Source organism: Papio anubis, chromosome 13, assembly GCF_008728515.1.
Source record: "Papio anubis isolate 15944 chromosome 13, Panubis1.0, whole genome shotgun sequence".
Taxonomy (NCBI): domain Eukaryota; kingdom Metazoa; phylum Chordata; class Mammalia; order Primates; family Cercopithecidae; genus Papio; species Papio anubis.
In genome coordinates, this window is record NC_044988.1 from 64,211,921 (window position 1) to 64,233,186 (window position 21,266).

The window sequence follows — 21,266 nt, forward strand, 5'->3', positions numbered from 1 at the left end:
ATGTTTGAGATTTTCTCATTAAACATTATTGATGTAAGCAGAAAAAGACACTTGTAATTTTCAGTTGTTATTTAAATTGTAAACTAATAATAACAGTCTAAAACTTCACTCTTATAATGAGTTGCAGGGTTCTAGACTATGAAAGAAAAGAAGCTCAGACCAGCTTTTTGTACTTTCTCTTCTATGTGGTAATGTTTGAAAAAATATACTCTACGTTGTTCATGTTTTTTCTTTTCTTTGTTTTAGTATATAGAGGAATAGCATATTCAATAGAATGTATAGCTATCTCCATAAAGATTAATGTTATGTTGAAATGTTTATAACTTTAAGGCTGAAGGATTTTTATCCCATGGAATTTTGATAGTCTTTATCTTTCTGTCAATCCCTTTAGAATATAGTTCTTGCAACATTTTGCTTCTTTTTATCTATTTCCCAATTGAGAATGTTTCTTTATCATGTTAGAATCAAGATTTTTTTAAAAGTTGTTTTTTTTTTTTTTGGAGACAGAGTTTCACTCTTGTTACCCAGGCTAGAGTGTAATGGCGCTATCTCGGCTCACTGCAACCTCCGCCTCCTGAACTGAAGCAATTCTCCTGCCTCAGCCTCCCAAGTAGCTGGGATTACAGGCACCCACCACCATGTCCAGCTAATTTTTGCATTTTTAGTAGAGACAAGGCTGGTTTTGAACTCCTGACCTCGGGTGATCTACCCACCTCAGCATCCCAAAGTGCTGGGATTACAGGCATGAGCCACCGCACCCGGCCTTAAAATATTTTTAAAGTAAAATAAAGCAAAAGAAGAAATAAGCATGATGTCTCAAAGTATTATCTATAATATATATGTAATACTGTAATATATCGGCTATAGAGTCGTAATAAATCTTGTCAAAATTGGAAATGTTGGACGGTTTTAAATTTCAAGATAGTATTTTCTGTCCATTTACCCTTACATTATAAGTTGATCAGTATTTTCTTTGGCAAGAAAATAAGATATAGTTACTTAAAATGGTGACATCTGTATTTCATATTATTTAAATAGAGAATTCAATTCAGGGGCGGGGCACTGTGAATCCTCTTGTTTCATTAAACTCAGAAAACCCATCATATAATAAGATAGAAAATGGGCTTTCCATAAGCCCACCCAAATATTCAGTTTTTCCTTGAATTTAAGGTGTACTTATTTTCCATCACTAAAAGTTCTTCTGAACAATATTATTGTAAAAATACTGGCCAGGTGCGGTGGCTTACGCCTGTAATCCCAGCACTTTGGGAGGCTGAGGTAGGAGGATCATGAGGTCAGGAGTTTGAGACCAGGCTGGCCAGTATGGTGTAACCCTGTCTCTACTACAAATACAAAAATTATTCGGGTACAAAAATTAGCCGGGTGTGGTGGCGCACGCCTGTATTCCCAGCTGCTCGGGAGGCTGAGGCAGAAGAATCACTTGAACCTGAGAGGCAGAAGTTGCACTGAGCCAAGATCGTGCCACTGCACTCCAGCCTGGGGAAAAAAAAAAAAATCCAACTCAAAAAAAAAAAAAAAAAAAAAAATATATATATATATATATATATATATATATATATATACTGTTAGTTTCCCTATTCCATTTTTTTAAATATCTGTGATTTTAAAATATTTTTTACTAGCCTCCAAAAGTAAAAAGTTACATATCTTACAGCACTTTTATTCTGAATGATAGGTAACTTTGGGGTACAGATCTGTAATCACCACCATCCTCCAGAATATGGAATTTTCATTTGAGAGGTATGCTTTTGGACAATGAACCAAAGCAATTCCTTAATTTGATGAAAGTTCTATTACATAATCTTTAATAGTGATTTAGTACCTATAAGACTTTTGTCAAGTGTATATCTAATGTTATAAAACAATGTCATAAAACAGTACCATCTCTCTCAGCTAATTTTTGTTTGTACAGGTTGCAAACTGGGAGAAGCTTCTGATTTCATTGTCCGTCAAGGGACACTAATCCAGGTGCCATCATCTGCAGGGGAAGTTGGTTGTTATAAAATCTGTTCATGTGGACAAAGTGGACTCTTAGAAAACTGTATGGAAATGCACTGTATAGACCTCCAGAAGTCTTGTATTGTTGGAGGAAAAAGAAAAAGTGAGTCTTAAGCTCTGTTTTGTTTTTAATGTGAGATTAGTTATTTTTACTTTGTAGGAAGAATATTGGATAGATTCTGACCAAAGAGTAAGGTCTGCATATCAGATACTCCAGGGCAGTATTTTTCAAACTATGCAGAGCACTAGGACTTCTAAGGAAGTCTTTAGAAGTCTTTTCAAGAAGGGGCTAATGGCTAATAATAATTAATATTTATTGAATTCTAATCATGTGCTAAACACAAAGCTAAGTCTTGCCTTATATTATCTCATTAAATCCTCCAAGTTACACTTTGATATAGGCAATAATACCTGTATTACCCTTACTGCATAGATGAGGAAACTGATGTTTAAAGAGGTCACCCAGCTAGTAAATGACCAAAGCTGGATTCTGCTCCAGGTCTAGTTGACTCCAGATCCCTTACCCTTCACAGGAAAGGACACAGGTAATCTTCCCCCAACCCTTTCCTCAGGCATACCCCACCCCACCCTCACTTCACCAGAAGTGAAACTCAGATTTTGACATCATGGACAGCAAGCGGGTACAGGCACTACACTGTTACGAGTTTGGGGAAAAAGTACATTAAAAAGTACTTTGACCCCCCTTTCCTTTTGGGAAAAAAGTACATTAAAAAGTACTTTGACCACCTTCCCTAAAAATCTTAGACTCCACTGCTTCCTTAACCATCTTTTGCTTGTAGCCCCAACAGCTGTTCGTGTCAATATATGATTTCAAACAATTGTGAGAAAACACCACTTTTGAGGATCTGTTCCCTCCCCACAAGCTCACTCTGCTACCCCATTTCTACTTCCATCCCCTACCCCTTCAACCATAGTAGTTCAGCTTTTATATGCTATTTGGTTTACTCTTCTGTGTGAGATTTGATTAAAAAGAAGAGTGCTCTTGGCTAAAATTAGCTCTCAAATTTCTGCCTTAGACCAAGTCAGGTATTTATCTCTTAATCCATATTCTTCTCGACTAAACTGTAAAGGTAGGTACTTTGTATAACAGAAAATATCAGGACAGATTCATTCCTTCTGTAACATTTCACTGACTACCTATTCCGTACAAAAGAGCATACTAGTGCCTTATGGAGCTGAAACCGGGATGAGGGATGAGATCATGCTTTACGTGTTAAGATGAGAGAATTTGAGCCAAAAAATGTTGCAGACTAAGTGCCCTTCTGGGAGCTGGGCATTCCTGCTAGGGCATCAGGAGAGTCTTTGATCCAAAGATGGCATCAGGTCTGGCCCTGAAGATACAAGCTTTCAAAGCAGAAGGGGCAGCCAGAAACATTCTTAGAGGATAGGGAGCAGCCTGGTAAGACCAGCACTTCAGGGGCTTGGAGAAATACACTAGGAGGCAAGTATGAAAATATAAATACCACAGATTTTACTCTAGTTGGTACATTCAGAAGTCATCTTTCAAGAATGTTTGACTGGGCACAGTGGCTCAGGCTTGTTATCCCAGAACTTTGGTAGGCCGGGGCAGGCAGATGGCATGAACCTAGGCGTTCAAGACCAGCCTGGACAACATAGTGAAACCCTGTCTCTACAAAAAATACGAAAAATATCCAGATGTGGTGGTGTACACCTATAGTCCCAGCTACTTGGGAAGCTGAGGTGGGAGGATCACCTGAGTCTGGGAAGCAGAGGTTGCAGTGAGCTGGGATCACACCAGTGCACTCCAGCCTGGGCTATAGAATGAGACCCTGTCTCAAAAAAAAAAAAAAAAAAGGAATTTCCATTTTAAAACTTGTTGAACTATTAAAATTGTAGTATGTGCTCTATTTCTCCATGCGTGATATAGATCAACATTTTCTTTCTCTTTCTGTCAGGTCATGGAACATCCTTTAGTATTGACTGCAATGTCTGTTCTTGTTTTGCTGGCAATTTGGTGTGTTCTACCCGTCTTTGCCTCAGTGAGCACAGTTCAGAAGATGACCGTCGTACCTTCACAGGTGACTGTGATCGCCCAGAGTCTGTCCTCAGGGGCCATCATTTCTTTGCACACATTTTTCCCTTCAAGGGGAGCTTCTCCAGTCTTAACTGCAAGTGTACACAATAAAATCAATACAGAATCTAAGGGCAAGATGCTTTTCCTCCCTGGATCTTAGTTTCTTCCTCTATGAATTGAAGGTATTATACTAAATGGTGTCTTAGGGCCCTTAGCACTAATGTTCTGGAATTTCATGAGTCAAAAAGAACAGAGCCAGTGATTGGAATGGGTTTAATTAAACTGAACTTTTCTACCTGATAAAATACCCCATTTACCCCTACCGCTATGATCTAAAATGTCCATGCATGTTCTCAGTTTGTTTCTCAGCACCTTCTTCCTCAGCCTACCTTAGCTTACTTCTTCCTCTAGACTCCCACAAACAATAATATCCCAGAATATTACTTTCTTGACTTTCCTATGCTTTGCTGCTTTTATTATTCTTACACCAACATAAGTAAGTGAAAAGGCTAGTGAGATGGGATGCTTTCCTCTTGTGAAGCTATTGTTGCCAATAGCAACAGCACAGTCTGCTGGTTTATCTTGATATCTGCTTTTTCGTAGATCTAAAATACCTTTGGTTGTGGGTTAAAAGTTACTAGGTAGTTGCCCTTGCCCCCATTTCATGCTGCTGCAGTGGCAACTTGATTCTTCTTTCCCCAGAATTAGTATTACATGCGGAGAGGGGTAGGGGCTGGGTGGAGGAGAAGTGGAGGAGAGGAGAGTAAGGATTTACCAACCTTGTACTTCCAGCCCATTGGAAATAAAAAGGGGATCAGAAATAAGAAGTGAATGGCAGACTGGTAAGGAAGTAGAGGTAGGACGAACTCTACCCCAGCCTTCACTGCTTTATTATCATCATCCTTTATTATTAACCTTTGCCCTGCTCAAGCGAGGACTATTCATTCTGCTTAGAGAAACCATAGAGGGATATGGGGATAAAGAATAAGCAAAGGATTTACAAGGAAGACTTTTTTTATTTTTTTGTTAATGTCTAAATGTTTTTAGAAGTTGAGCTTTACAACTAGCAAGACCCCTGTTTCCTATAGTGTGTGGCCCATGGTGTCCTGGGATAAATTAAGTCAATGACTGTTGATCTAACAGACTAAGGAAATTTTACTGACCCATAACTGTGCCACATTTCTTGGGACCCAGTGTCCCACTCCAAATGTGACTCAGAGAAAGATGTTCATAACAATTTGTAAGTCTTAAAATTACAATAATTTTCTAAGTTACCATCTTGGACATGAGAGTGGAAGGAACGTACAACCTTCACTCTTTCTTTTTTTTTTTTTTTTTCTGAGAAGGAACTTTCCTCTTGTTGCCCAGGCTGGAGTGCAATGGCGTGATCTCGGCTCACTGCAGCCTCCGCCTCCTTAGTTCAAGTGATTCTCCTGCCTCAGCCTCCCAAGTAGCTAGAATTACAGGCATGCACCACCACACCCTTCTAATTTCGTATTTTTAGTAGAGACAGCATTTCTCCATGTGGGTCAGGCTGGTCTCAAACTCCCGACCTCAGGTGATCCACCCACCTCAGCCTCCCAAAGTGCTGGGATTACAGGTGTGAGCCACTGTGCCCAGCCCACTCTTTCTTATGCTTGGTATGAGCCTTTAACATTCAAGAAATACCCACACCAGACTTCAGACATCTAAATTCTAGATTTTATATGCCAAATCGGGAGAAACAGGCTTTACTTTCCCTACCTCTAGCCTTGTTAATAGGGGTCTCTATCTGGGATCAAGGTCTAGAAGCCCTCAACTAGCTGGCCATAAAAAGGACAAAGGAAAGCCATCTTGCAGACAAGCTATTCAGAGCATTGCTGCCTTTAAAAACACTGTCAGAGATATGAGAGGTTTTTCCTGACTTAATTTACAATTCTATTTTAACATGAGACCTTCACATGATTGCTCATGATTTGCCTTAACAAGGAAATACAAGGGGAGGGGAACATATAAGGGGAGGGGAAATATACACATACATATTTTTGAGGCTGTTTCCTCTCCTCAGGCCTGCCCTGTAACTGTGCAGATCAATTTGTCCCCGTATGTGGGCAGAATGGGCGCACTTACCCCAGTGCCTGCATTGCTCGCTGTGTGGGCCTCCAAGACCATCAGTTTGAGTTTGGATCATGCATGTCAAAGGATCCATGTAATCCTAATCCCTGCCAAAAAAACCAAAGGTAAGTCAAATGGCTTCTTATTTTATTCAACTGAAGTCTAGTACTTACAAAGCATCTACCATATACCAGAGAGTGAAAACCCAAAGGTAAATTAAGAAATCGTCTCTGCCCTGAAGAGTTTGGAGTCTGGAGGGAAAGAGAGCCATGTAAAGCTGCTTGATAAGGTGCTGCTCTTGGGAGCCCAGAAGTAGGGCAGTTAATGCAGCCTGGGCAAGGCTCTGGGGGAGCCTCTAGAGATTGTGATACCTAGCTGAATCTAGAAAGATGAGTAAGAGATTGCAGGCAAGGTTTGCAGTAGAGAAAAGGTGGTGGTGGTGAAGGCAGACTAACAAGAGTCGTGGCTGCTGGAAATGTTATCTCCATAACATTGTTATCTCCATGTTATCTCCATAGCATGGTGTCTGTTGGGCACTAAAGCAGTTCTGTAAGACTGAAAAGAAAATGTAACATAAGGAGAGGTAGCAGAAGAGATGAGAGGAAAGGGTGTATTTTTATTAGTAGCTGTCACCTGATAGTCAAGGGAAATTTTCTTCTAGTTATATGCATCCGTTTTAGAAGTTGGACATGAGAAATCTCTGGAAATGCAACTTCACTACTATTTGAAAGTATTTGTTTTGAGCTCCTTTCTCTACTGTTTCCTCACTTGAGCTCAGAAGACAGTTGCCTCAGCCTTAATGATGGATTTCTGCATGTGGCAGCCACCAGGGCAGGAGTCTTGCTGACCCTTAGGTTACAGCCTTCTGGAAGCAGAGTGTTTACTGGCTTACCTGAATGACCTGAACAGTACACATTCCAATGCCACAGTGCTTTCCTAAGCAATTGCTGCTTCTCCATCCTGAAAACCCTGGTGTAATATGGAGGGAGGGGGAGATTTTTTCATGTGTTAAAAGAAATGGCAAAGAATTAGTCATCCATCTGCCAAAGTTTATACAATGAAACTAATCCAAGAAAGTTTATATGGAAAGAAGATAGGATGCAACGCATAGGAAATAAGCTGAAAGAATAATACAGGTTGTGTTGGGAGGTAGAATTGAGGATTGTTTTAATATTTGTTCATTGTTTTCTCCATTGGCTAGCCTTTCTGAATAAGGTTGTCCTGCTTTTATAATAAAACAATAAAAATAAATGTCAAAGTGGGAAGGCCTTCCTGAATATATACAAGATTGAAAAATTAGTTACATGAACCTCAAAATTTTCTGCATGGTAACAGACAAATGACACACTGGAAGGAATATCGCAGAGAAAGCGCTGATGTCCTTGTAATATAAAGAGCCCCTGCAAATCAATTTGAGAAAGATCAACCTAATATCAAAATGGACAGAGATCAATAACCTAATAGAAAAATGGACCAAGGACATAAACATAAAAAAAAGAAATCCAAATGGTTCTTAAACATTTGAAAAGGTACTTTTATTTGTTAGGGTAAGTAATTCTAGCAACTGTATTCAAATTCCAAAATACCAATAATTTCACAGAGTAGATAATTACATAGAGCCCATTTGTTTATTCAGCAGGTGGCTTTCCGTGTGGTCATTCAGAGACATGGGATCCTTCCATATAGTGACTCTGTCTTCTCCTACAGCCTCACAGTCCTCTTCTGGGTCTTCTGCATTTGGGCAGCAGATAAGAGAAGGGGGATAGTGGGGATTGCTCTTAAGAAGCTTTAATAGGCCACATCTAAAAGTAACATTCATCACTACTTCCAGCCACATTCCATTGTCTAGAACTCAGTCTGTTGGCCATAATGAATTCCAGGGAGACTGGGAGATATAATTTAGATACATACCCAGGAAGAAAGTGAAGTGAATCTGATAAATATCTAGCCAATCTGCCACAATGCTTAACCCTCCTCATATTAAGAGAAATGTAAATTAAATTAAAACTACAATTGTATACCACTTTTCATCTGTCAGACTGGCAAAGCTAAAGTTTAGTAACATAATATAGGGAAATAGCTGTTTTCATACAAGAGGGAGCTGGAGGAGGATTGCTACATCCTCTGTGGAGGGTAGTTTGGCCAAATTTGCAGTTTTAAATGCACATACCCTTTGGATCAGCACATATAAATGCTTATCCTTACATGAGATATATCTGTAAGGATAAATAAGAAAGTGATAGCTCACACCTGAAATCCCAGCACTTTGGGAAGCTGAGGCAGGCAGATCGCTTGAGCTCAGGAGTTCGAGACCAGCCCGGGCAATGTGGTGAAACCCTGTCTCTACCAAAAATTAGCTGGACATGGTGGCTCCCCGCTGTAGTCCCAGCTACTCGGGAGGCTGAGGCAGTAGAATCGCTTGAACCCAGGAGACAGCGGCTGCAGTAAGCCAAGATGATGCCACTGTACTCCAGCCTGGGTGACAGAGCAAGACTCCATTTCAAAAAAAAAAAAAAACACTAAAAGAAAGAAATTGGTAATAGTGGTTCCTCTAGGAAGGGGAACTAGGTGTCTGGGACACAAGAGTAGAAGGGAGGCCTATTTTTCACTGTGTACCATTTTGTACTTTTTAAGTTTCACCATGGCCTCGTATTATCTGTTCAAAAAATAATTAATTGTGGCTGGGCACAGTGGCTCACGCCTGTAATCCCAGCACTTTGGGAGGCAGAGGTGGGTGGATCACTTGAGGCCAGAAGTTCAAGACCAGAGGCCAGAAGTTCAAGACCAGCCTGGCCAACATGGTGAAGCACCATCTCTACTAAAAATACAAAAATTAGCCAGACATGGTGGCACACACCTGTAATTCTGGCTACTCAGGAGGCTGAGGCAGGAGAATCACTTGAACCCGGGAGGCAGAGGTTGCAGTGAGCTGAGATCATGCCACTGCCCTCCAGCCCGGGTGACAGAGCAAGACTCTGTCTCAAATAATAATAATAATAATAGTTAAAAAAAGAAAGAATTGTATTCATCCATCAGGTATCTACTGATGTTCCAGGCATTTTTCTAAATATTAGGACATAGCAACAAGTGAAACAGATCAAGTCTCTGTACTGCTCACGTTTACTTTTATTTGCCTCCAGATTCTCAACCTTTTTTTATGATCCTCTTATTTCCATATACTCAAATTGATCAAGCTTTTTCTCTCAAAATTACCAAATTTCTCCTGATAGTCCTGTTTCTCATCCCTTGCATATTAATAGGTAATGAAGTTCTAAATATTATTTTCCATTATTTCTCTTCAAATATTTTAAATTTCCATAAAACCATGACTAAGTGCATTGTAATTTCAAACCATTTCATGCATAGTGGTGGTGGTAGTGATTTTGGTGCAGGAGGTTAGCCCTAAAAAGAGTATAAATCATTTCCTTTGAAATTAAAATAACACTAGCTATTGTATGCTTCCTCTTTTATTTTATAAACTAATATTTATATATCTCAGTACTTAAAATACCCAGTGAAAGCTAAACATTTTCATGGGTCTTATCTTCTTATAGAAAGTTATGTAAACCCTTTATAAAAATTAGGAAAGCAGAAAAAAGCCTAAAGAAGAAAAGAGTCACCATCCCTAGCCCCTCTGAAGGAGCTCAGGAATTGAGAATGAAGCAAGGTCCTCATCTTACTAGGAAAGACCAGCTTCATGGTGGCATTCTCTCAGTCATTTGCAACCAGCCAGTATCAGCTCCTCAGTCTTGTAGGCACAAAAACTTGAATTATTTTAGGACATAGAGTGAGGTCTTTTCTTAAGATTGACTCATATTAGCCAAGCGGGAAGTTAAGTCCCTGGAAGTGTTTCATTTGTTATTGAATGCAAGGCCTCCAGCCTCAGGCTCTAGCCTGTCTGTTGGCCTCATATCATGGCCCTTCTGCTATAGGTCTGTCTGTGCCTCCTTGGCTCCTGCCTTCTGGGTCACCTGCCATTTCTCTAGCACCACATTCCTTGAGCATCACACCTGTGTTCATGGCTGCTGTCTCAGCCTGGCAAGCCCGTGCTGCCCCCTTCACCCCCCAGGCTCCAGCTAGAACACTGCCTCCTCCCCATGCTTTCTTCAGGCTCCCCAGACGAGAATGACTCATCCCCACGAGCTTCGTGCACATCTTTTTTACCTTTTAGCCTGCTTTATATACAGGCTCGACTCTCCCACTTACATGTGCTCTTTGGAGATAGGACTGCCCCAATTCATGTCTTGCTCTCTCTTCAGCCTCCTATGCCTCATCTAGTGCTTTGCTAGCCCCACCACAGTCCCTCCCTACATTGGTTCATGGTGCAGCATTCATCTTTTTCAGGTGCATACCCAAACCACAGGTCTGCCTGACGACTTTTGATAAATTTGGATGTAGCCAATATGAGTGTGTACCAAGACAGCTCGCGTGTGACCAGATCCAAGATCCTGTTTGTGACACAGACCACATGGAGCACAACAATCTCTGCACTTTATACCAAAGAGGAAAAAGCCTCTCTTACAAAGGCCCCTGCCAGGTACAGTGCTTTGGCTGACAAAACAGAGTACACTAGGGATAAAATTGGTTTATGATCTTTGACAGATGAATCAACAGTAAGACCAGCTGAGAGTCTTCTGTGAATCTTGTCAAATCTATAGCACCCAGTCCTCCACTAAAAAGGAGGACTGGCTCCTTCTCCTAACTCCAGAAGCTATCTTGCTAGTGTGTGTACCTTTGCACAACTGGTGTACAATCAAGAACAGAGAATGGCTTCTTGCAGCCCACTCCTAGGAAAAGAACTTAAAAGTTTCACACCCCTGGCATGGTCAGCATCATTCTTCTCATAGTTCTCTGGGCCCTCACTAAGAAACAAAGCAGGAAGAATGTGAGTCAAAAACCAAGAAAAGTTTTCCCACTCTTCCCACATTGGTCCCACCTCCCAAGGTACTGAAAAGTGATTGAAATTTTCTCTAAGACTTAATGTCTTTTTACATCAGCTCATCTCTCAGTCTTTTAGGTTTGTGGAATCTGCATTCATGTTTTAAGGAAAAAAACTGGGCCGGGCGCGGTGGCTCACGCCTGTAATCCCAGCACTTTGGGAGGCTGAGGCAGGCGGATCACAAGGTCAGGAGTTTGACCAACATGGTGAAATGCCATCTCTACTAAAAATACAAAAATTATCTGGGCATGATAGCACACGCCTGTAATCCCAGCTACTCAGGAGGCTGAGGCAGGAGAATTGCTTGAACCCGGGAGGCAGAGGTTGCAGTGAGCCGAGATCATGCCATTGCACTCCAGCCTGGGCAACAGAGCAAGACTCCGTCTAAAAAAAAAAAGAAAAGAAAAAAGGACAATTCCTTTTGAGGTTTCTCACATGTACCACTGATTTTATGCTTGCCCCTCTCCCTGGGGCCCTGCTTTGGGCCCAGCATCTCCTGCCCACAACCAACTAACACTTGAGATGATTGCTTCACGTTCTCTGGTCTTCATGGTTAGAAAAATTCCATCATAATGTCTCCCTGAAACATGCTTGTTTTCTCTCAGAGCCTCTGTGCCGTTTGCATTGATCCCATCTACCCTGAATTCTCAGTCTTCTCCTCCTACTTGTTCCCTCCTCCTGGCTGTGATTTTTCTCTCATCTATTCCTGACCTACCTGTTGGCTCCAGAGTCTGTCTATCCCACTGCTCCCTCTACTCCTCCCTCTCCTTATCCCATACCCAGCATGAAATGATAAGACCTCTGCATTTGCATGAAGATTGATCTGGTTGTCTTCAAAGAGGCACTTCTGGGATACTAATAGAAGTCTGGGTACAGCAGAGAGAGGTGGCAGGAAAGAAGATTTTTATCTCTTATCATTTCACATGAGCACCCAGATCCCAGAGAGGCTGAGAAAAGTAATCTTTGAGTTTATCTGGAGACACCCATATTGCTCCCCACCCCACTGTCCCCGCCCCAGCATTTAGCCCACCTCAGGAGCTTAAGAGGTCCACATAATTTATACCTGTGTCTTTTTTCCTTCCTGAAAATAGGGAAGCATGCTGTGTACTCTTGGTTGGGAAAGGTACACCATAGACATTTCCAGGCTAAATGTGATTTGTTTGCCCCAGCCCTTTTGCAGAGCAACCGAGCCCGTTTGTGGGCACAATGGTGAGACCTACAGCAGCGTATGTGCTGCCTACTCGGATCGCGTGGCGGTCGATTACCATGGGGACTGCCAGGCCGTCGGGGTCCTCTCAGAGCACAGCTCCGTTGCTGAGTGTGCTTCTGTCAAGTGTCCTTCGCTCTCGGCAGCTGGATGCAAGCCCATCATCCCACCGGGTAGGCTGGTAGTATCGGGGTGGACAGGGGAGGACTGGGAAGATTTGCTTATCCGCCTCCAGAGAGTGAGTCATTGAGAAGAGAGCTGACTAGTTCATTTATGTTTTTCAGAAAGTCTTGACGAGATTCTTATGCTGATCATACTCACTACTTTGGGTTGACCTTAAAAAACTAGGGCTTGCCTTAGATATCATCTGGTGTCCTGCTATTTTAAAACAATACAGCAGGCCGGGCGCGGTGGCTCAAGCCTGTAATCCCAGCACTTTGGGAGGCCGAGACGGGCGGATCACGAGGTCAGGAGATCGAGACCATCCTGGCTAGCACGGTGAAACCCCGTCTCTACTAAAAAATACAAAAAACTAGCCGGGCGAGGTGGCGGGCGCCTGTAGTCCCAGCTACTCGGGAGGCTGAGGCAGGAGAATGGCGTAAACCTGGGAGGCGGAGCTTGCAGTGAGCTGAGATCCGGCCACTGCACTCCCGCCTGGGCGACAGAGCGAGACTCCGTCTCAAAAAAAAAAAAAAAAAATACAGCAGCCTTGCCTCAAGCTAAATCTTACACCAAACACCAATATATAAACAGATAAAGCAGTATTCAATTATGAAAATTAGGGTTATTAAATGCATAGTTTACTTATTAATGATAATGAATTACTAATTAATGAATAAAGTAGTTTTGATGAACACAAACTTTTGACAGTGAGAGAAATAGAAGACAGTTGTTGTCTTAGATTGGCCTTAGCATCTAATTTAATTGTTTTAGTTGCATATAATCAGAAAAGTTTCGTTTCGTACAGACTGCTTTTAGCAGTACGTTTTTTAAAACAGCTTACCTTACAATCTCACACTCTTTAGTCAAACAGAAGTAGCAGAAGAGACTTTATTCCAAGTCTGCACAGAACAGGTTAATCTGGAGTCTAACAGCTTCATTCCTCCATCCGTTAATTCATCAAATGTTTACTTAGCTTTCACTATGTGCCAGATGCTCCTCTAAGCACTGGAGACACAGCAGTAAGAAAAAGCCCTTTTCCTCCTGGAGACCATGTTCTGAGGGAGGTGACAGACCAAACACAAGTTGCCATGCAAATCCGCACTAAACCAGATGGCAGCAAGTACGATGACACGAAATGAAGGGGAATTGGAGGGACCCAGGGTAGAGAGGCTGCTAATGGATTGGTTAAATCTCTGTTGTGTTAAAATATGGCATAATATTATATTTGATTATGCCATATACTGTTATGGGTTTTAACAGTTTAAAATAATTTTTAAAATTGAATTTGAATCGGCTGGGCATGGTGGCTCACGCCTGTAATCCCAGCACTTTGGGAGGCTGAGGCTGGCGGATCACGAGGTCAGGAGATTCAAACCATCCTGGCTAACATGGTGAAACCCTGTCTCTACTAAAAATGCAAAAAAAATTAGCCGGGTGTGGTGGCGGGCGCCTGTAGTCCCAGCTACTCCAGAGGCTGAGGCAGGAGAATGCCTTGAACCCAGGAGGCGGAGCTTGCAGTGAGCCGAGATTGCACCACTGCACTCCAGCCTGGGCGACAGAGCAAGACTCTGTCTCAAAAAAAAAATAAAACAAAATTTGAATCAAACACTCATGGAACCCCTGAAACACCATCTCCCTTGTTTTGCAGACAGGGAAGCAAGGCCCGGCAGAAGCATTTGCCCAGAATCACATAGTGAGTTTTGAGGTAGAGCAGGATCAGTCCCCAGGTCTCTTGAAAAGCCAGCTCTCTCTGTGCTATCCGCACCACAACCTTCTTACTCCGAGGAGTGGTGAAGGATGAAAAGCAGGGGTAGAGGAAGGATTTTGGTAAATGTAGAGATGAGAGGACCCCAGGTTGGTCAAGGAACTTATATAAAGGTACAGTCTTTGGGAAGGACACTGTAACTCTCCTCCCCAAAATGAAGGGCTGGACATTTCACTAAGGATTTTCAATTCTATTTGTTTCTAATTCTGAACACACATAAAATGGTTTCTGTTATACAGGTGCTTGTTGCCCATTATGTGCTGGGATGTTAAGAGTTTTATTTGACAAAGAAAAACTGGATACTATTGCCAAGGTAAATTGCTTTATATGCAGATGCTATTGAAATCTTACTGCTAAGCCTCTCAGTAATCCTAGAGAGTAGAATGTGTTGTCCTCATTCATAGATAAAGAAACTAATCTTCAGAAAAGCAACTTTCCCAGGGCCATATAGCCCTTAATCAGTAGGACGAGGGTTTGCACCCAGGCTAGCTGACTCCCAAGCCCATGTTCCTCCCCTCTACACCCTGGCTGTGCACATCACAGTCAACCTGAGCCTTTCTCAGAAAAGGTCCCTGCTGGCACAGTAAGCATAGGTGGGGCTGCAGGCAGAGCCAGGTAGCCAGAGACTGGTGGGTGCCCAGGTGGTTTTGAGGTCGCCTCCCCTCACACCAGTCCCCGTGACTCCTGAGGGGACCTTCTGGAGCCATGCCCATTCCCTGCATAGTTCTGCCCTTTCTCTTTTCTGCACCATCACAGGGCTCCAGAAATGTTGCACCCAACACTTGCCACAACCTAGAGATTTATCCCCATTTTGATTACACCTGTATTTTTAAAAACCCTGTGACCTCTACCTCAGAACAGTCACTTTTTAAAAAAGTGTTTCTGGTGAGAGTATTTATCTTCACTACAGAGCTTCTTGGTCAAGCAAAACCCCATTGTGGTGGACTAGAGAGTCAGAATTTGGCCTAGTGAAGCTGCGGTTGGGCCTTCCGCTGAGGGCTGTGTGGTCAAAAGAGCCTCCTCAGCTGGCAGCCCAAAGCAAGGGAGCTTAGGCAGTCATAGGAATTCTTCTTTTTTTCAGGTAATAGCATGTTTTCTCTTTCCAGGTAACAAATAAAAAGCCAATAACAGTTCTGGAAATACTTCAGAAAATCCGCATGCACGTGTCTGTCCCACAGTGTGATGTGTTTGGATACTTCAGCATTGAATCAGAAATTGTGATCCTGATCGTTCCTGTCGATCACTATCCAAAAGCTCTGCAGGTGGGTTCAGCACACGTTGTGAAGCCATCTTGTCACTTTCAAGTTTGGTGCACCTAGGAGGGGGTGGTTACAAACTAGGACCGAGGAAGGATCATGGGTGAGGGAGTGGAGGCATTTGGGAAGTTCAACGGGGCAGGAGGGAGAAAAGCAAGGCAATCTCTAAAGGACTGAGCACTTTGCCAGTGGCTGAGACCTGGTGCACATTTGACAGTGGGATGCAGAGGCACCAGGGTAGGAGAGGGATTAAGATACTGCGACTGGGAGTGTGCACAGCTGGACAGGGTCCAAGAAATCACTGTCTCTAATCTACCCGTTGTACAGACGAGGCAGCTGAGGCCCAAGCCAGGGAAGTAACTGGCGCAAGTCATGCAGTGATAAAGCCAGAATAGACTCCAGTCTCCTGAGAGCTGTGTGCCCACTGTGGAGGAAGATCCCATCAGAGTTGGTCTTGTGGGCTCCATTGTTTCTTCATCAGTCTAGAGACATGTAGAACCCCACTCACATAGACCCAAGTTTCAACATCAAAGGCAGTGAGGGCTCAAGGGAAGGGAATGAATGCAAGCAGTCTGTGAATCACTAGAAACTCATCTAGTCCAATTGTTTTCCTTTTCATGTTTCAATGGACATTAAAATTGTATTCCCTGTGACCCTAATTAACCATGTAAGGATAAAGTCTAAATGTGGGTAAGAGGTGTGAGTAACAGGTGTGGAAAAATGAAAACAGTTGATTGATTAGGGCAGTGGCATTGTGGGTTATTTCTTGTCTTTCTCTTTTCTTTTTTCTTCTTTTCTTTGAGATGGGGTCTTGCTACATTGCCCAGGCTGGTCTCGAACTCCTAGGCTCAACCTATCCTCCCACTTTGGCCTCCCAAAGTGCTAAGATTACAGGCATGAGCCACCACACACGGCCAATTATTTCTTTTCTGGTTTGATTTCCATTAATGCTGCTACATTTATGTAATAAACTAAAACTATAATAAATGTTACTTAGGATAAGAACAGAAGGACAAAGAGAAAGTAAATGCCATCTGAGGCCACGCTACTTTCAGGATATATGTGGAATTTGTCTGGCTTGACGTTGAAAATGTTCTGTGGTTTTATATTAAAAGAACCTTATTTCTCCTCACAGATCGAAGCCTGCAATAAAGAAGCAGAGAAGATTGAGTCCCTTATCAACTCTGACAGTCCGACTTTGGCGTCCCATGTCCCTCTCTCTGCCCTCATCATTTCCCAGGTACAGGTCTCCAGCAGTGTGCCATCAGCTGGCGTCAGGGCCAGGCCTTCTTACCACTCCTTCCTCCTTCCCCTCAGCCTGGGCCTTGCCTTGTACTTGCTCTGGACATATAACTGACTGCCCACGGAAGGTGCAGAATGTTCCTCCACCTCACTCTCCTGCCTTGAGAAAGACATTCAGGACTGCTGGTTTGTAGTTGAATAGTGGCCAAGGAAAGGCACATGTCACCTCTATTCACCACACAGTATTTTTTTTTTAATTCGCCAATATCAGTAGGATTTTTGTTTTGTTTTTACAAATGTTAAAATGTGTTGTTCCAAATACTAGTGAACAGAGAACGTGTCTTCCTGGTAGGCCACTGCCGCATGATTTCCATTTCCTCATCAGATGGGGCCCCCGACTCAAAAGCAAATTTATCTCTGGAAAATGAGATGACCACTTTTTACAAAGATGACTCACTTTACTATCAGGTTCACAAACCTCATTTCAGAGTTATTTTTGAAGTATTAAGGTTCCCATTACGTTTGTTTTGTTTACAGATAATGACCTACTCTGTCTAGAAGCTAGGGGTCCCAGTGAAGAGCCACTGCCATTAGATAATATGAAATATAGATAAAGCATCTTTGAAATTATTATGTAAATTATCAGGCAAATTTGCATGAAATTACAGAAATTTAATTCAGAACCCCAACTACTGTCTTATGCAAAAGCAAGCTGATTAAATGACACTCATATAATTATGTGTTGTAAGCGACAGGCTCACTGGTCACAGATTTGTGTCTATAACTTTTGTGAAAGGGAGAAGTGACATCGTATCAAAGCATCTTGCATTATGCAATTTTTATATTAACCAGATATATATTCATCGGTATTCATCCGAGTTAAATGTAGAGTTTTTAAACATCAATCTTTAAACCAATTGCTGCTACTTATATAATTGCCAAAAAGTGAAATAATGAGTAGTTCATGTAAATAATACATTATATTTCTATTTTATTATGAAGAAGGTGAATAGCCATATTTGTAAAATGACAATCATGTGTGTTAACCCAGTACTTTCCGTTCGTGAAAACACATTTGCTTTTTGTGATATGCACAATGTAGATAAGTGTTCTGTCTTTCTTTCTTTTTTGATATAGAAGTATAAAGAATTGTGGTTTATATATTTAAAAGTGTCAAGCTGAGTATTAAAATGTCTGCATGTTGTCTAAGAAATTGAATACTTTGAATGTGTTTCACAGTTTGAAATAAGCTATTTGATATAATACTTCTTGTGTGTATGCACATGAACTTAGATTTTACATGAAGTATTTTTTCAGTATTATATGTACCCTCTGCAATACATAGGGATATGCGTATTATACCCAAATGTTGCTGAAAAATGGGCACTTAAAGCTTTCAGAATATGTCAGTGCTGATGTAGCATGTCTGTTGCAATTGCCTTTTTTCTGTATAAATGTCTTTAATGCAATATACTGGAAAGCTTTTCTATTTTAATAAAAATAATTTTTATATGATCATGCATGCTTCTAAGCAATGTCAACATTCAAAAATGAAACCACTGATCACTCTTAGGTGAGCTGTGTCCTTTGTTCTGGGATGAGAAGTCATGGAAATTAGCCGGGTGTGGTGGCACATGTCTGTGGTCCCATGTACTCGGGAGGCTGAGGCTGGAGAATCGCTTGAATCTGGGAGGTGGAGGTTGCAGTGAGCTGAGATCGCACCACTGCACACCAACTTGTCTCATACCTGAGACAGAGTGAGACCCCGTCTCAAAAAAAAAAAAAAAAAGTAATAGAGTGCTATTATCCCAAGCCAAGGGCCCTGGGAGAGCAGGCCAGTTAGGACACAGTTGGTCAGACCAGAGGGCAGGCAGTGACACAAAGTCAAATACAAAGACCCAGGTTTCAGCTTTCAGGACAGAGAGAGCTTCAGGCCTTCCAAGACCCAGGAGCATACTAGGCAGTTCTCCCCACCATGCTGGTCCTGATGTTCCAGTTCCAGGGTACACTTGGGGCAGGGAGACCATGGGAACATGGAGGTGGAGAGCTGCTGATGGGACCAGAGAAATGGTACCAATCGGCTTAGGCTAAGTCCCCAAAACTTCAGTGGCTTACAACAGAGGCTTCTATTTTGTTCCCTTCAGATGTCCATTGTGGGTCAGCTGCCACACCTGATGCTATCTTCACTCCAGACCCATTCCGGTGTCCTCACAAAGGGGAGAAAAGAGACATAGAGGACCACAAGCTGGCCCTGAAGTCTCTGCTTAGAAGTGATGCTGTCATTTCTTCCTATGTTTTACTGGCCAAAGCAAGTCACATGGCCACTCTAGAGCTCAAAGGGTGGGGACGTACAGTCTTCCCATGGTGTTTTGTGTGTGTTGGGGGAGGGACGGTAAGTATTTTGAATAATACAGTCTACCATAGAGGTCTTTTCTCTTCAGGATAGGACAACAGCCAGGACTGACAAGATTTTTTATTAGAGAAGTAGATGTTCCCAGCCTGGTCAACATAGCAAGAACCCATCTCAAGAAAAAATGCAAGGTGTTTACAGGACAGGTTGGAGAAGGTGATTAAATTGTACAGGCAACCTGCCGTGGGAGGTATGAGCTGGGGGAGAGAGCGTCTAACAAGGGGGAAGACGCAAGCCCTCGAAAAGAGGGTTGGTTTGCACCAGGCCTGGAAGAAATCAGGAGGCTTTGCAAGATGGCTTTGAGAAAGGCATTCTAAGTAGGAGGTACAGCTTGAGCAAAGGTGCAGAAACGACAGAGTCCAGGTCCGTTCCAGGGGTAGAACAGCAGGGCTGACGTGCGAGGGGCGTGGTGTGGGGAGGTATAAGGCAGATCCGATGTGCCCAGCTTGAATGCCAGGCCACAGTGGCATCCTAAGGCTCTGCCCTTGCCCTTCCAGCTACACTGACCAGCCCAGATAGCTCTAGCCTGCAAAGGATTGTGTGCCCCAAACTTCAGTGCCACAAGACCTTCAAGACCATCCCCTGATCTCATTATTAGGCAGTGCTTCCCTCCGTCCTGTGAGCATCCTGAACTCTCCTGAGGAAACAATAACTGAGCCAGGCTGGGGGCCAGGGTTCCCCTAGGCCTGGTCCCCACCCTTAGAGTTCAGCCAGGGTCTCTTTCAGGTCCACTGTGGGAAGAAAGTTAAACCCACCAGCAACACTGATCGTCACTGAAGAAACTGCACTTTACTTCATTTGATTCAGTGCTTCTCTTTCAGCCCTGGGCTGATGGGAGTCAGGCCCACACACTCCCACAGAGAGTACTCTTATTCTCAGAGGGACAGGAGGCCCTGCTGCAGGGGCCTTTCCTTCCCTGCCTCCCAGCTGCGGAAGAGGCTTGCGTTGTACACTTTGCCAGCTGAGGGAAAGTGAAGGCAGAGGGGTCATTCCCAGGAACGAGCCAGTCCTTTCGGCAGTCCAGCAATCTTGGGGCTGGAGGGCAGATTTCCACAGCGCACACAGAGGGAAACTGAGAGCACAGGGGCTAAGCTGTGGTCACACAGGGAGTCAAGGTGAAGCCACGGCCAGAGGCCAGGTCTGGGCTTTCCCTGGCACAAGGCAGCCGGGCAGGATTTGTACTTCTCAGAAATGGAACTGGCCGTGCAGGAAGTTGCCATGAAGGTAGACACCAGAAGGTGAGCAGAGTGAAACAGGCCCAAGGCCAGGCGAGCTTGGGTGGGTCTGAGCAAACAGGTCCAAGGAGCACCAGGAATCATAAAAGTAACTGACACAGCTCACCAGCTCACTTTCTAGAACAGTTTAAGGAGTGCTTTTCACCATGTCTCCCGGCCCAAAGCAAAATGCCTCACACAGAGAGCGAATGCCAAGTCTAAGGCTGAGTTTCATTCCAGAGCCCAGCCTCAGGGCATTAGGCTGATGGTGGAGAGGGTAGGGAAGGAAGCCTCACAGGGGGAAGCACGCTAACACTCTGTCCCCTGGCTCCACCCACTCTTCCATTATTCCAAAATGAAGTTCACTCTATTGTTTTTTCCTTGTAAAAGTTACATGCGCACGCTCCCCCAAGTACTTGGAAATATAAAAGGAAAAAAAAATCCCACACCTTCCTCTCCCTGCCTCTACAAATGAGTGCGGAATCCTTCTAGGGCCTTCTCTGTACGTATCTATCTCTCTATGTAATCAGGGCAAGGTCCCTCCGCTGTCTGCAATGGGGAGGAGGTGGTTACCTCACTGCCCTGTGCGGAGAAATTCAGGGAAAGGGTTTCATATTTGGGATGTTGTCTACTGGGCGGTACTTCCTTGCCTAAAGGTTCATAGGTGAAAGCCCTATCTTGGCCAGAACCCGCCAGGTAATCAGGGGTTGGGTCTTTTCCTAAGGACCACCTCCCTATCTTCTCCAGACCAATCTCCCACTGAACTCCACTGCAGATGCAAGCAGTTGCTTTGCCAAACAGAAGTGTAACCACTTAGGCCGGGCGTGATGGCTCATGCCTGTAATCCCAGCACTTTGGGAGGCTGAGGCAGGCAGATCCCTTGAGCTCAGGGGTTCAAGACA

At 43.2% G+C, this 21,266-nt stretch overlaps 1 protein-coding gene across 8 annotated transcripts in view; it reads left to right on the plus strand.

Moving 5' to 3' along the window:
- RECK (reversion inducing cysteine rich protein with kazal motifs) overlaps positions 1-19,442 on the plus strand; it is an 89,008-nt gene extending 69,566 nt beyond the window's left edge. For 6 of the 8 annotated variants that reach the window (XM_021927381.2, XM_021927382.2, XM_021927383.2 and 3 more), the window contains 8 exons: positions 1,934-2,122; positions 3,957-4,079; positions 6,123-6,294; positions 10,514-10,706; positions 12,278-12,488; positions 14,482-14,555; positions 15,349-15,504; positions 16,634-18,258. In XM_021927381.2, coding sequence (XP_021783073.1) covers positions 1,934-2,122; positions 3,957-4,079; positions 6,123-6,294; positions 10,514-10,706; positions 12,278-12,488; positions 14,482-14,555; positions 15,349-15,504; positions 16,634-16,855 — 1,340 coding nt within the window. In that variant the 3' untranslated portion in view covers positions 16,856-18,258. Of the gene's footprint in view, positions 1-1,933; positions 2,123-3,956; positions 4,080-6,122; positions 6,295-10,513; positions 10,707-12,277; positions 12,489-14,481; positions 14,556-15,348; positions 15,505-16,633; positions 18,259-18,884 lie in introns of those variants that run through there. The other 2 variants (XM_017949740.3, XM_009188509.4) reach the window with 2 other exon arrangements.
- The last annotated feature ends 1,824 nt before the right edge of the window (positions 19,443-21,266 follow it).